At 40.4% G+C, this 14,438-nt stretch overlaps 1 protein-coding gene across 1 annotated transcript in view; it reads left to right on the forward strand.

Moving 5' to 3' along the window:
• The first annotated feature begins 3,043 nt into the window (after positions 1-3,043).
• SUMF1 (sulfatase modifying factor 1) overlaps positions 3,044-14,438 on the forward strand; it is a 33,805-nt gene continuing 22,410 nt past the window's right edge. The window contains exons 1-2 of the mRNA XM_010570412.1: positions 3,044-3,217; positions 5,560-5,634. Coding sequence (XP_010568714.1) covers positions 3,044-3,217; positions 5,560-5,634 — 249 coding nt within the window. The remainder of the gene's footprint in view (positions 3,218-5,559; positions 5,635-14,438) is intronic.

Here is a 14,438-nt window from a genome sequence, read left to right on the forward strand (position 1 = left end):
TTCAACATAAGTATAATCATAGGCAAATACAGTCTCTGTTGTTGAAATTGAGCTGAAGTTGACAATGAACTGCATGTGCTAGCTAAATAATATTATGAAGATATAGGCCATTATTGTTGCACACTCTACCTAACACAGTAAATAACATATCTGTCAGCCTCTGCTGTTGGACTTCTACTTCCATAGTTCTTAGAAATTAGTTCCTTGGTGTTAGCTACCTGTATGTTAAAACTGGATGTTTAAAGTTGCTTAATTAACTATACAAATGTGGCTTCTGGATGTGATGTCTAGGCAGAAAATCTGTTCTTCATTTAGTGTATTCCACTGTCCTCAGCTGAGGAGCGCTGTCAGACATCTGAGTCTTGCGTCCTATGATGTCCTGTTATCATAGAGCTGGCTGTCAAAGGAAGGTCCTATTTCCAAGCAGGAGGTGGAGCTATGAAATGAGCCTTGGTGGGGGAGGATAATCCTGTGGAATCGATATTTGGTATCAGTTGGACACAACACTGGTGGACATGCCAGAAGTCTCAGCTGTCACCGTGTGAGAGGGCTGCAAAAGCAGCAGGTTCATAAGGAAACCTTTGGACATTTCTAGCTGAGCGTACACTGGCAATCTATAGAGACTTTTCAGATTTCGGAAATGAATGCTAGGCTGTAAAGCGAGAGCTAATTTTTCACATTAATTTCACAGACAGCAGCTCACTAGTGAGCTCTGAATCTTGCTTTGAAGACTGCTTCAAGGAGTTGTTTTAGCTACAGTGGGTTGGAAAGAGATTGGAAAGAAGGGAGTGGCGCAACTTTGTACCACGTTGTCGTTCCCCAAGTCCTAAAAAATGTAAGCAAGGTTATCCTGAAGCCCTTTTATGGATTCAGTTAAAGACAATCTGTAAGTGCTCAGATTCTTTTTAGTGGAGAGGATGCAGCTAGCTTCAAATATGGTTAGTTCAAAGGAAAAAGTATCTGTAGCCCTTTTTACAGGCCCCTTGCAAGTTGTGTGAATTTCAAGCACCACTGGGAGAGACCCAAGCAAAAGGAGGGATCTATAGTGGAGAAGAACCAATGAAATTGGATATGCAGGGTTATATCAAATACTCCAGCTTCTTTTAGAATAGGGAGAGGTGCTGGATAGCAGATGTGAACTTATTTACTGATCATTTGGTATGCTGGCAGTGTTGTAACTACATAAATAACAGTAAACTCGAGAAGCTGGTGGGTAACTAATGATTCTTTGTCTTCTTGGTTTGTGAGTCAGCAGATAGATGCTTTCACCAAAACAGTTTAGCCTTATGAAGAGAATCTTGTCAAGTAAGAAAAAAATGTGGAAAAATCAAACTATAGAAGAATCAAGGTCCTATAATCTAGGCCGTGCTGCAAAATGGCTATACCTACAAAGTCCAAAGTTCACATTTGGTTCTGTGTACCCGGCTCGTCATCTAAACGTTACATCAGTTCACGTTTTTTACAACCCTATCTCTGCGGTTTGGCTACTTCTAATATACATGTTGCATACTGCGTTATTCCACTATATGCATATGGAATTTTGTTTGAACTGTTGTACATCTAAATCCCAGGCTGCTTTTTCTGTCAGAACTTGAACTAAACTTCTAGAGTAGTGTTAGAAGTGTGGTAGTCTGGGAACTTCTCCCTCAGTGAATATTTCTGCTATTAGACTTGAATTTCCTGCATACCAGACATCAGGATCTTGTAAAAAAAAATAATGCTGCTATATCTTAGAACTGGCTTTGCTTATTTAGGTTCTGTCACTGGTCCGCCTGCTTGAGTCTCTTGTAAGAGTAGTGTGTGATTGCAGATCACTGCCAGGGTATGTTCAGGTGCGATATGACGTGCCAGATTATTTTCCACAGTGGATGTGTAAGCCAGTGCTGGCTGGCTTTCTTGGGGCTCACCTACTCACAAGCCTCTGACCGTTGCCAGAGGAGGAATGAGGTGGCTGAATTGAACGTGAGTTAGGTGGTGAAGGTAGCTCAGGAATACTGAAACGAAGGGAGAGGGAGTTTTCTTCCCCAATTACTCCATCTGTTGGTGACGAGTTGGGTAACTGCTTGGCAAACTAGCTCTTGGGTAGTCAGCCCTTGAAACATCACCTGCCCGTTGAGAAACTTTTATGCAGCCTGAGCTGTCATTCTTCATTGCAGCACAAGCTTCTGAGCAGGGATCATGGATGCTCTTGTTTTTTGGGTGAGGAGCGCTCTCAGGAAACATCTGATGAGGCACGACAAGACCTCTGGGGCCTTCCTTGTCCTGGAAAGATCCCACTAAAGCTGAGGGACAACGTGTTGTGTTTCTCTGGAAACTGGCTGAGGCCTTAAAGGGAAAACATCTTATTGAAATAGTTGAAAGGTTATTCTGTCACTTGTCCTTTACCTCTGAAGCTTGAGGCTCTTGCACAAGGCCAGTCCTCCAGAGGAGTGGAATATAACTGACTTGAAAGTTTGTCTCATCTCTGGCACACAGAACTGCAGGTGCTGTGCCTACCTGCCAGTTAGCAGCACAGTTGGTAATAAAATCCTGCACGTGCCTGTTTTTAAACGAAAAATCATGTGTAGTTAGTATGCAAACAAGCATAGGCTTGTCCACAAAAGAGCACTTTACAGTTTTGTAATCTCCAGATTCTTCATCGATGCATCAAGCCTTCGTAGGAATAGAGTGAAATGCCAAAATTCCTAATCTGAAAATGAATAGAAAGGACTCTGGATTCTTTCTTGGCTCTTGGGTACAGTAGGGGAACATGTTTCTCCTCATTAGAGCACAAGCATTACCCTCAGTGAAAGTTCTGAATTACCCAGACTTCATGTAGAAAGAGCTGCAAATGTGTTTTTTTTTTTTGTTCTCAATTTAAGTTCTGCTTGCTGTTTCTTCCAAACAGGTGGTGATCAAGATGCCCCTGTTGCCATTTAGTTGTGCTGTTTTTGTCAGTGAAATTCTGCTCAAAGCAAAAGCACCTCCAAAGATGAGGTGGAGGAGGAGTAAGACTTTTCAGTCTTTCATTTTCATAATCTTTTGGGTGGTGTTCTCTTTGCAGATGGTCGCTATTCCAGGAGGAGTGTTCACAATGGGCACTGATGAGCCTGAAATACATCAAGATGGAGAAGGGCCTGCTAGAAGAGTCCACGTTAACAGTTTCTACATGGATCAGTATGAGGTCAGCAATGAGGAGTTTGAGAGATTCGTGAATTCTACTGGGTACGTTACAGAGGTAAGGCGGAAGGGTATACAGTCTCCTGTCATCTTTCTTTTTGTTGGCAAAATCCCCGTTAAAAACTTAGGCTGTTCTTTTTTGAAGGATGTCACAATTACTTGCTTGGGGTTTGCATACTAGAATTTTTCTGATGTAAGTAGTGTAGGGAGAAAATTGTCTTGCCTTGCTGCCCAGGGGTCTGAAAGGGGATTTAGACGTATACAGTTAGACTTATTAAGTGTCTTGATATCTGAACTAGTATCTTCCATGCAGTATGACCGAGGCAGCCTGGGTGAAGCTAACAGATGGCTAAAGATGTTTATGCAGGGTTTTGGGTTTTTTTTTGTTGTTGGGGTTTTTTTGACCTTTGGGTCCTAGGATGTCTTTATACCAGTACAACTATGTTGTTAGATTTTCCTTATTTTAGAGGACCAGGGATTTAAAAGACTATGGTGGCTGAGGACTCTCAGGCTAGTTCAGCGCAGCTACTTGCTGATGAGCTGAGCAACAGAAAGCCTTGCTGTCTAAAGAAGACAGAATAGCAAGTATAATAATAGTTTTGTGCATGTGGCTGGGAACAATAGGCTAAGAAAGAATATGTTAAGGTTCTTCCAAGAAAGAAGCTACCTGTGCCTGAGGCTCTGATCTTTCCTGACAGTTGACTGTTCCTACGCAACTTTTATAAAAACCTGACAGGCCTTTTAGGCAAATAAAAGCCTCAGTAATAATCAGGTCTCAAAGGAGGCACTTTGCTGAATTCACTTGATAAACTGGTTCTCATTTGGAAGACAGGATCCTTCTGGTTGGATGAAGGGCTTCTTTTATCTATGGCACTATTTCTGTTTTAAGTTCTTAGCTCAATAATTATGAAAAAATGTTGCTTAACAATTTTGAGTTTGAACAGGGCTTACTTGTTGCAAATGGCTTCTGGAATGAGCAGATGTGCAGTGGTATTTAAATGTAGCACTGCATCGGATGGTCTGTTTCAGACAGTACTTCGTGGCTCAGCTGGTGTAGTTGGGTGCTCCACTTACACTGTCTCCCATCCCCCCTCGCATGGGGCCCCCTTTTATGCTGGATTTGGAAAAATAAACTCGGAGTTAGAGTAAACAGCACTGATTCTGCAGGGTTTTTTTGGGGGATGCAGCTGAGTTGGTTTTTGTGTGTTTAAATAATGTTCACATTACTTACTGCGGGTAAACAGAGCCAACCTACTTTTTGGTTTTCTTTTATTAAGGACTAGACTGAACTGCAGTGGCAAGTGAAACTTGAAAGTAAATAGAAAGCTGAAGAAAAAAAATCTCCAGATGTGTAGCGATCTTGTTGAACCAAAAGTATTTTTTAACAAAATAATAATAATAAAAAAGCCATTGATGGAGGCTGTCAGACTGAAATTTGGGGTCCTTTAGGTGATAAACCTGTTTGCCTCTGTCTGGATCTTTCAGATTGGGCAAGAGTGGAAAAAAAAAAAAGTATTTTTTTCTTCTCTTTGATAAACCTGTTCGCATCTTTGTCTGGGTCTTTCAGACTGGGGAAGTGAAAGAAATTATGTATTTTTTTCTTCTCTTTCCTTTCTGAAACTGAATATATAAAGATTACAGTCATATGCTAAAACTTCTTGCAATTTGGGTGGTGAATGGGATCCTTCTTTCAAACTGTGCTTCTTGAAGAGTTCTCAGCATGCAGAAACAGCTCATGGTGATCATTCTCAGTCTTTGAATGCCTATAATAAAATGAAGAAATTGAGAAGGGCAAATGTGAATTCTGATAACATGTTTTGACTTCCCTAGTATATCAATTCACTTGGCTTACCAAGGGAAAAAAGCCCTACATTGGTATCATGCACTGTCATTCCTTGAAATTATTTGTATTTTTTGTTTCTTTTGGCTTTATATAGTGCTAGATGTAATGACTGGGTTACTTTTAACTCTTTTATTGTTGTTGCAACAGCATTTTAAATCATGGTGCTAGTGATGATGAAGGAGCAGTAAGTGACAAGGTTTATGCCTAAGTTTGTAATTCCCAAAGGAAGAATGAGAGATGAAATAGGCCCTTGAATGTTACATTGACTGTAGCATTTTAAAGCAGTTGGGACAATTGGAACTGCGTTTTTAATTAATAAAAGTAAAAACATTTGCAGAAGTTCTGTGAGCTGCCATCTGTCCAGTGGCTGTTGAAGAATGACGACACCCAGAGATAAAATGCCTTCTCTTCTGTTCCAAAATAGCTTCCTTGAAAGAAAACTCAAAATTACTATTAGAATTTCCTTATCCTTGATAAAATAAAGTTGTAAATGTGAGTGGCATTTTAAGAATAACATTCCTTTGATAATATGCTTGAATCTTTTGTTCTTTATATAGGCGGAGAAATTCGGCGATTCCTTTGTGTTTGAGGGAATGCTGAGTGAAGAAGTGAAGGCTGACATCCACCAGGCAGTGAGTAACACAGCAGGGTAAAGCTTACTTAGCAATCACTGGGGTAGATGTGTTAGCAATTATGGCAGTAAGAGCTAAATTGTGTGATGTTCCCGAAGCCATGTACAAAAATGGGGTTTATGGAGGGGGGGTTGGTCTAGAATAATATACTTCCTCAGGTGTGGAGGATTTACAGTCTATTCACTGTTCTCCCTTTTTTTTTTTTTTTTAAACAAACAAAAAATCTGCTTCTGATAAGCAAAAGTTAGTATCAACCCCTTCTTGTTGTCTTTTGCCTCCGAAGTGAGAGGTACTTAGGACTGTAGTAAGTGGTTCAGATAGAAGGCTGTTTGATTGTATTATGTGTAACACAGTGATGCTTCAGAAATTTAGATGTCACTAGTGGCTCTCCTGAGTGATGTGCTGTGTAGGCAAAGAACAGGAGTGCTTCTGGCTCCAAGAACATACGTACATGTGACTGGTACGCTCTGCCAGTGCAGTCTTATGTCCAAAGTGGGTAAATCCTGGATCCTTCCGATTTAAGAAAATCAGGATAATCTGTGTATCTGATACAAAAGTGGTGCTTGCATGAGTGCTTTTTCTAGGTTAACTAGACGCAAATATTCCTAAGTGCCATTTCTATGGCAGACCTGAGTCTGTAAGATTGCTTATTGTGAATGGCTAAAGTTTACTGTGCTTCCTCCATCTCTGTAGAAGGTCCTGTATGCCTTGCTGTTTTTTCAGTTCCCTTCATCTTGCTAGGGCAACATAGTGATCCTGGCAGGTGCAGTGCTGATTAAACTGGAACCGATCCACTTTTCCTGTTGGGTGGAAGTGAATATTAGTTTAAAAAAACTCAAAAGTTTGGTAGTGAAGGTTCCCTGCCCCCCCCCCCTTCCCCTTTTTCTGTTGTGAGTGTGTTGATGAGCCTTTCTTAGGCTTCATTTAACTCCTCTTTAACCTTAACAGGTCACTTAACCTTTACAGTTCCCAATAGTAAGCAGATTATGTGTTGTCATCTGCTGGATGACTTGATCTGCTTTGAGCAGAAATTTGGACAAGATGACCTCCTGAGGTCCCTTCCCATCAGAATTATCCTCAGGTCTGATCAACACACTGTGTTTCCAGATCTCTTGTCCCATGCCTTTAAAAGGCCTTAGAAATGAAGCATTCTGATGTGCATAGTGTGGCAATTTGGGGTGGGGAGGCGTAGCTTCAAGTTGCTTTTACTCTGGATGGGAATTTCTTTGCTTTTTTGGTTAATTTTCTTTTGGATCAGCGAAGATAACTTGGCTCATTCTGCAACTGCTGGAATCAACACAGCTAAGCAGGGTGTATATAAGGCAGAGATACTACACAAGGTAGTAGCAGGACTGAAACTGCATCTTTTGGCAATAGTTCAGTTAGACATAAATAAGTGTTCAAGTGAAACTGCATCTATAAAGGAGCACAACTTTTTCTTGCCACATTTTGTACCTTCTGATGCTAGATAAGCAAAGAGAGAGAGGTGGGACAGTCTGAGACGAAATTATTTCTTTTAGTTAGTAGCAAGGTTTTACTTGTGTACAACATTTGACCCAAGGTACAACTTCAAGAGTTTAGAGGATTATTTGTTATGATAAACAACTGAGAATACCCGGGGCTTTAGTTTTAGTCATTTAATTTTCTCCAAAATAGTTTATCACACAAAGAATTTTTCTTCCATGTGCATGATGCAATACCTTACAATAGTGAATATTCATTTGTTCTACATAAATGATGCTCTGGTTGAGGGGGAAGTCTGTAGAGTTTAATTTTTATCTTCAAGGGGCGGACTGATAGATTGGAGGTTTCAAGAAGCCCTATGTCAATGTGTGCTGTGAAGGATTGGCAAAAAATGTGGGGTTTTGTTTCCTACTGCAAGGGAAGAAAGATTACAAGAATAGTTTGTTATCTTTTAATTCAGGACTAACAGTTCTGTACTGTGAGATATAAGAGGACTAAATTGGACTTCCCAAATACGAGTGTCACTGATGTTGAAGGTAGAATAAGTGCAGATGGGCTCATCCCATCTTCATAAAAGTTGGTATTAGAGAAATTCTTTTTCCTACCCTAGTTCTGTGATGCAGAAATCCCTAAATCAGGCTCTCTGTTTTAAAACAAACAAACTCTAAGAATGCTGGTGTAAGCTCAGTCTTGGCTACTTTTATAAACACATAGGGAGTGTCGGGAGTCACTTTCCTGGGTGTGTCAGCCAAATTTTGAAGTGTTGCCTGTAATGCTAACAGAACAAGTATTATGCCAGAGCTGGAATGGAGCCCAAACTGGTCTTTTTGGCTGGTTCTTTATGAAAGTTTTCTGTATTTGTTAAAAGTAAACTTTAGGAGACTGTCCTTTTGCCATGTTTTCAGTATTTATTATTAGCTCACTTTGCGAGTTGCTGGCATGCAGAGCATTGTCAAAATGAACACACAGAAAGATTGTACTAGTTATTTTGGTAAAGTGATCTGGAGCATAGTGACTGACTGCCTTGGAGTTTGGCACTTCTTAACGTTATGCTGATGCTGTGGACAAACTTATGTTCGAAAACATGGCAATATCATGAGGATGTGAAAAAGAAACTAGAAACTGCTTTTCTTCCTCCTGTCTGCCTGCCCCCTCACCAGCTACCTACCATGAAATCCAACTTTCAGCAAGGAACTTCTGTCTGCGAGGGGAAGGTGTCAGAAGGCAGCTCAGTGGTAGAGTGGAAAGCAAACTCTAATGCCTGAAGATACAGCTTAGAATTTTATCTGTATATGCTTCTGCCTCTCAAAACTGTGTCTTTTTGTTGTTCTAGTAAGCGTTTTCTGTGAGAGGTTATAAATGTTTAAAGTACTGTGTGGACTTTAGTTGTTTTGAGGGTCTTTGGGTTTTGTGAGAGTGCGATTTGTAGCCTAGAACAAGCAAGCATCTTTCGGTTGCTGGGAAGGGAAGCATCAGCCATGGGGACGTGGTGTTAGAATATAATGTACTCAGACAACTGGATTCTGTGTAGGCCATGCTTATCCCGGCTAATTGAAACTAATAAAATGTGTTAGCAGTTTTCTATAGATCATGCTTTCAAGAAACAAGTTTCTATAGACAACTTGCAAGACGCTTCTTACTGTGAAAATGTAGAAGCATCCCAATTATGGGGCAGGGACTTTAAGGGTTCTGCAAAAGCAAATTCTTCCTCGGGATCTGCAAGCTTAAATTAAACAATAGAAAATAAAAGCTAGCTTCTTGTTACATTGCCCAAAATGTTTAAAATCTACTAGTGTCTGCTGGGGGAAAAAAGGTGAAAGGAATCTAATACTATTCAATTACTTTTAAAAAAAAAAAAAGTGAGCACACTTTAAAAATTGGCTACTGCAGTGTAACTGTTCAAATGTAATCAGAAAAAGGGTAAATTGCATGAAGTTGGTTTTCATCAGCAGATTGTAATGACCAGCAATAGAAAAGATTAAGGCTTTTTTCTCAACGTATACTTAGTCAACTCATATCTTAGCTTGTGGTATATACCTTCTTGGATCATAACTATCACCATGAAAAGCAGAAATAAGATATAAACATTGGTGTGTTACTGGTACTGAAAATCCCCCCACCAAATTGATGGGAGAAAGGACTGTATTTTTACTTTGCCTTAGTGGTTCAGACGTGTTTTGATAAGGCTTTTCTCCAGCTGAAGCACAGGGGTGCTAAATGCAAATGTGAGTATAGGGGAAGAGCAACCGGAATGTATATTTTGGAAGTAGTATTTCATATGTAGTGAAAGAATTGGAGAAAGGTGGAAGTGAAGGTACTGAACTAAGTGGTATAAATAATGAGCTGCATGTGTCTGTCGTGGAGTGTCTGGGGGTTTGCTCTATTTGGCCACTTTGTCTTCTCCAGTTCTTAAACCAGACAAATTTATCATAGGCCTCAACGGAAGCAGACAGCTAAATTAGAACAGAGGTGGGGCTGGTGAAAGCTAATGCGGGAGCAAACCAGCTTAGCACGTAGAATAATTGTTGGAGCTTTGGGTGTGCGTTTCCTGGAGGTGAGGTGGTCTCCTAGATAGCCACTGCTACAGGAATGTAGGTTGGACCTAACCCTCCTCTGGAAGGGAAGCAATAAAAAGGGGTGTAGCAGCCAATAATTGAATTGTTCTAGATTTCTGGGAACTTGAGTTTTAGTTTTGGCCTTGAAGTTTGCAGTGGTAACATGGCAGAGAGCGAAAATTTAGCTCTGTAACAGATGAGGGTGTTACTGATAGAATTGGTGAGGACTTTTTCAAATAAAAAAGGATTTTTCTAGGGCGAGGGTAGAAGGTCCTTTGAAACAAAAATGTTTTGTATGGGCTTAACAAGTTTTGATAGCTTCAGATGCTAAAATCAGTTCTCAGACTTGCAGATTAAAATCAACTACCAATTACTGCATCTGTTACATCAATTAAGTTATGGCCTTTTTGGGTACTTGGCCTTTGGTTTAGATGTCACAGATAAAACACAGCCTAGAATTGCCAATAGCTTGGCATTTGGAAATTATTTTTTTCTTTCCTTCTCTTTTGAGATAATTTGGGGAAATGGAAAAAGCTCAAAATTTAGAGTTTTTGCTATTCTTATTTTATTATGAAACTGTTTTCCTGCTCTTTTATCTCCCTGACTTAGTTACAGAGGAAGTAGAGAGGGTACTGTTATTCCATGGCATTGTAAAATGCCATTTATATGGCATTTTAATGTATCTTAGAGCAAAAAGCATGGGGATTGTGTCTGTGAAATGAGAAGGTACTGAGGCGTGCTTGCCAGTGAGAGGATTTGAGGGCTCTTGCAAATAACTGCAAGGGTTTCTCTTGCTGTGCAGCTACCATGAAAAAGGTAAACAGGATAGCACTTACTGAGACTGGAGTACAGCGTAAGTCAGATTTGCTCACTGGAGAGTAGTGGGAACATTTTTGTTCTTGGCTTGTGGAAGATAGCAAAATTAATTTTTGCTTCTAGGCCAGATAAACTCTGCAATGAAGAGACTGAAAGCATACAAATCTGTATACTTCATTTGTCTTTAGGAGGTACTGAGTTTTTGGTCTGAGAATGCAATGAAATTAGTTCACTGGCAGACCTGAGCAAATACTATTAAGGAGTTCTGGTCAATCCAGAACTATGGGATGCTACTTTCATCCCTGTTTATATGGAAACCTCTGCAGTGGTCTTGAGCTGTGCAATTTACCTATTTTATAGCAGTGCCTCTAGCCTGTAACTCAAAGGGCATAGTCCCATTCTAAAAACAATGAAAACATTATGCATTTCAAATGAGTATTTCAGAACAATAATGAAACAAACAATGATTGCAGGTAGTATAGCAGTGCTAGTGTTTGTAGCAGTTACTATGGAGAATGTACCTTCTGACAGCATGCGATACGAACTTGCTTATCTGTGGCTTGGGGGGGAAAGGTAGGTTATTGTATAGTTTGTCTGATACTGTTAGAATGTCAACATGCATAGGATGCGTAAGCAGCAGTTAAATACACGTATTGCTACTTTAGGGGTAAATTTCATTTCAACCACACTTGGCTTTTGCTTTTTCAGAGGCCTTTCAGAGAGGAAACTGAAATCAAAGGAAGAGATGGGTAAGCCTATTTCTTGCAGACCCCAGTGCTTCAGATATCCTCCATAAGGAGTTGAGAAGATGGAGCTGTTAATCTCGATCTTCTTACACTGTGCTCTCACTATTGGGATAAAGAATGATGTGCAGGAAGCATATCTCACTGGGAATTACCAGAAACATTAGTCCATATTTATGAGTATAAACTACAACTTTAAAGGGGGGCATTGCCTGCGCCTCAGGCTGTAGATATAGCTGTGCATGCCTTGTTTTCTTAATGCTCATATTCACTTGGTTATTGGAAAAAATTACTACCTTGAGTGCAGATTTAGATGTTGGCTGAAAAATAGACTTCCAGAGATGGAACTCACCAGGAACATCAGTTCCTCAAAAGAAACTTCTTTGGATTCTAAAACTTGCACCTAATGAATCTTACTGGATTTTAGCATCAAATATTTTTGGTTATTTTTCTTGGAGGATTGACATAGCTGTGAAGTATTACACTGAGATTCGATGACCTTCCCTTACGCAAAGGAAAAGGTCCCTTCGTAAAAGTAAAGTGCTAGTTTCCAATTAAGTCTGAAATCTTTTCTCTAACTGATGACTTAAAATACATTTATTCTTATTCTATAAAGCTGCTGCCTTTCCTTTTTGTGGTACTGCAATTTCAAACTACTTTAAAATATTGGGACTTAAGGCAAACAATATTAATATTCAATATTACACAAAAACCTGTATTGCTTTTATTTCTGAGCTAATGAGGGAGGCTAGAAACCTTAGAAAAAAAGAATGAAAACAGATTCTTCTGTAATTTGAGCTTTTGGGGCGCTGAGACTTTTAATTGATATAATAAATAGCATGGGACTTGCAGTAGCGTTGCAGAAGCTGGTGACATGAAGTATTAGTTATGTCCTGGAAAAAATACTCAACTGTCAACTTCTGAGCTGTTTCAGTGTGCTTAATTACTGATTTAGTGGAGGATTTGACAATCAAGTTTCAGTTCAGTTTATGTACATAATTATAGAAGGTTTGTTCTTCTCTGCAGAATATCTTCAAGTACAAATATGAGTTATAGCGGCGTGTGTAGATTATGTCTCCCGTATGCAGCTACTATGACAACCTCGATAACTGGCTAGGAGAGATCTATCTATTCTTTGTCCTGAGCCTTGAAGCAGCGTTCACTTCCACACTATTTACATTGCAATGTCTCCCTGACTCAGTTACAGCTGTTTCAACTTAAACACAAGCCCGTTGCTATAGAGATGATGTACTGCATAGAAATAGGTCGTGTTGGTGTCGTTTTCGGTGCACGGACAAAAAGGAGAAGCAGAGCTGCGGGCTGGCGAAGGTGAACGGGGAGCGTGCATCTGCCGGAGGGATTTTCCTTGCGTTTGGAGAACAGCTTTAAAATCGAGTGGGACCACGACGTGGCTCGCTTCAAACCGCCCCTCGCGGTGCGATGTGTTCCGAATCCGACTGCAAAGCCGAATCCATCAGAGGAGGGGGGCTCAGCTTTGTCTCTGCCCTCCGCTGAGTCCCCCCTCCGACCCGGAGCAGGATTTGACCACAGCCAGCCAAAACGCTGCCTGGGTAAGCGTCGGTGGAGAGCTGGGCTGTGCTAACGCAGCAGCCCGGAATAGCTGCTGCTTGCTGATGTCTGCGACGGCGGAATCGCAATCCCGACGCTCCGTCGATCTGTCCGTACCCGCCGCCTGCTCCTGCAGGCGTAGGTTAAGGTTACCCGTTGACTGGCCGTGCCAGGCTGGCGGACGGGGCTCCCGTGGGACGGAGGTGCTGTAGGGATTGATCCGTGCTTGGGAGCTGCCTGCGGAAGGTGGGAGAAAGGTCTCTGCCCTGATTCTTAGCAAGGGAAGAAGTTTTGGAGGGTTGTTGGGAAGGTACGATACTTAAATATAGGTGTAAAGTTCCTTGTGACCAGGAGCCCGCCTAATGTGATTTCTTTGTGGTTTCCGAGGGGAAAACGACAGTGGCTCATCTGTTGCACAGTGATCACTTTTATTTCTTAAACTCTCTGCCCTACTAAAAATGTTCTATTTTCTGTCTGCCTCTTTCTTCAGTAGTTCATTAATCAGCTGTTCAGGGTTTAGGATGTGGCTTAGAGGAGGAAAAATTGACAGAGATTTATGTGTATCTGCCTTACATGGATAAAATAAAATCTCATCCAAAAATTACATTCTTCACTGAATCACTAAGGTTTTTTTTCTCACGTCCTACCAATCCTAGCAGTGAGGGTGTCCAGACCACTGGGTGTATTTCTCAGAGATAATGCTTCACAACTTCCCTGCTTCCAGCTGATGCACACATTGCTTTTGCAGCCAAGAGGATGCTTTTGCAAATTAAAGATGTACGGTGCTTAACACAATCTGATTCAAACAAATGGTAACCTATTAAGTCAGCTTCTGAAACTGAAGTGTGTGTATCTTTGGTTAAGAACCTGCTGCTTAATAAATGATTCTTGAAGTGTTTTCCAGACATAGGCTACATTTTACTTGGGAAAAATCTCTTTTCAGACAGTTGATTCCTACATTGCTGAAGTTCTTACTCTGCAATAACTTTTGCTTCTTCCAGATTTTTATCTTGACCTAGTATACACAGGCCTTATTATATTAAAATAGCATTATGATGCTGTAGCACATCAAAAAAATGTTTGGTGCTACACGTCTGGACAACAGCATGAATTTCTCATCATCTTACGGGCCTGACAAGGTTAAAATCTACAGCTTTATTATTTCAAGTGACTTGCTGCATGTTAGAAATGGAATTAGAGCCAAGATTAGCTACTCAGTTTATTTTTGGTAATTTTTCTAATACATAAATGTGATTTGCATTTGAAATTTGGAGCTAAAGTGGGGAGTTGTTTTGGTTTTTTTTTTCCCCTAACACGGCCAGTGCCATGTTAGGTGCAAGACTAATACAAATGTTTTCATGGTTATTGGCTGGATTTTTTGAGTGTGTTTTTAAGGGTATTCCCTTACTGCTTTTGCAGTAGCAGTAACAGTGTAATGCTGACGATGAAACTTCACTTTCCTGATGTTCCCCCCTTTCATTTTTTTCTATGTACCTTTAGAAAGGAATTTTCTTCAAGATAATTGTGAAGTAGTCTAAAAATCTTGAAATCATGAGTTAATGGGGCAATTAGAGTTAGGATATCCCAACCTACTTTGAAAAGAAAATTGAATGCTTCAGACTTTGAATTTTATGCAAGCTGATAGTGGGAGTATAGG

Source organism: Haliaeetus leucocephalus, unplaced genomic scaffold (genome assembly GCF_000737465.1).
Source record: "Haliaeetus leucocephalus isolate CR32 unplaced genomic scaffold, Haliaeetus_leucocephalus-4.0 Scaffold2, whole genome shotgun sequence".
Lineage (NCBI taxonomy): Eukaryota > Metazoa > Chordata > Aves > Accipitriformes > Accipitridae > Haliaeetus > Haliaeetus leucocephalus.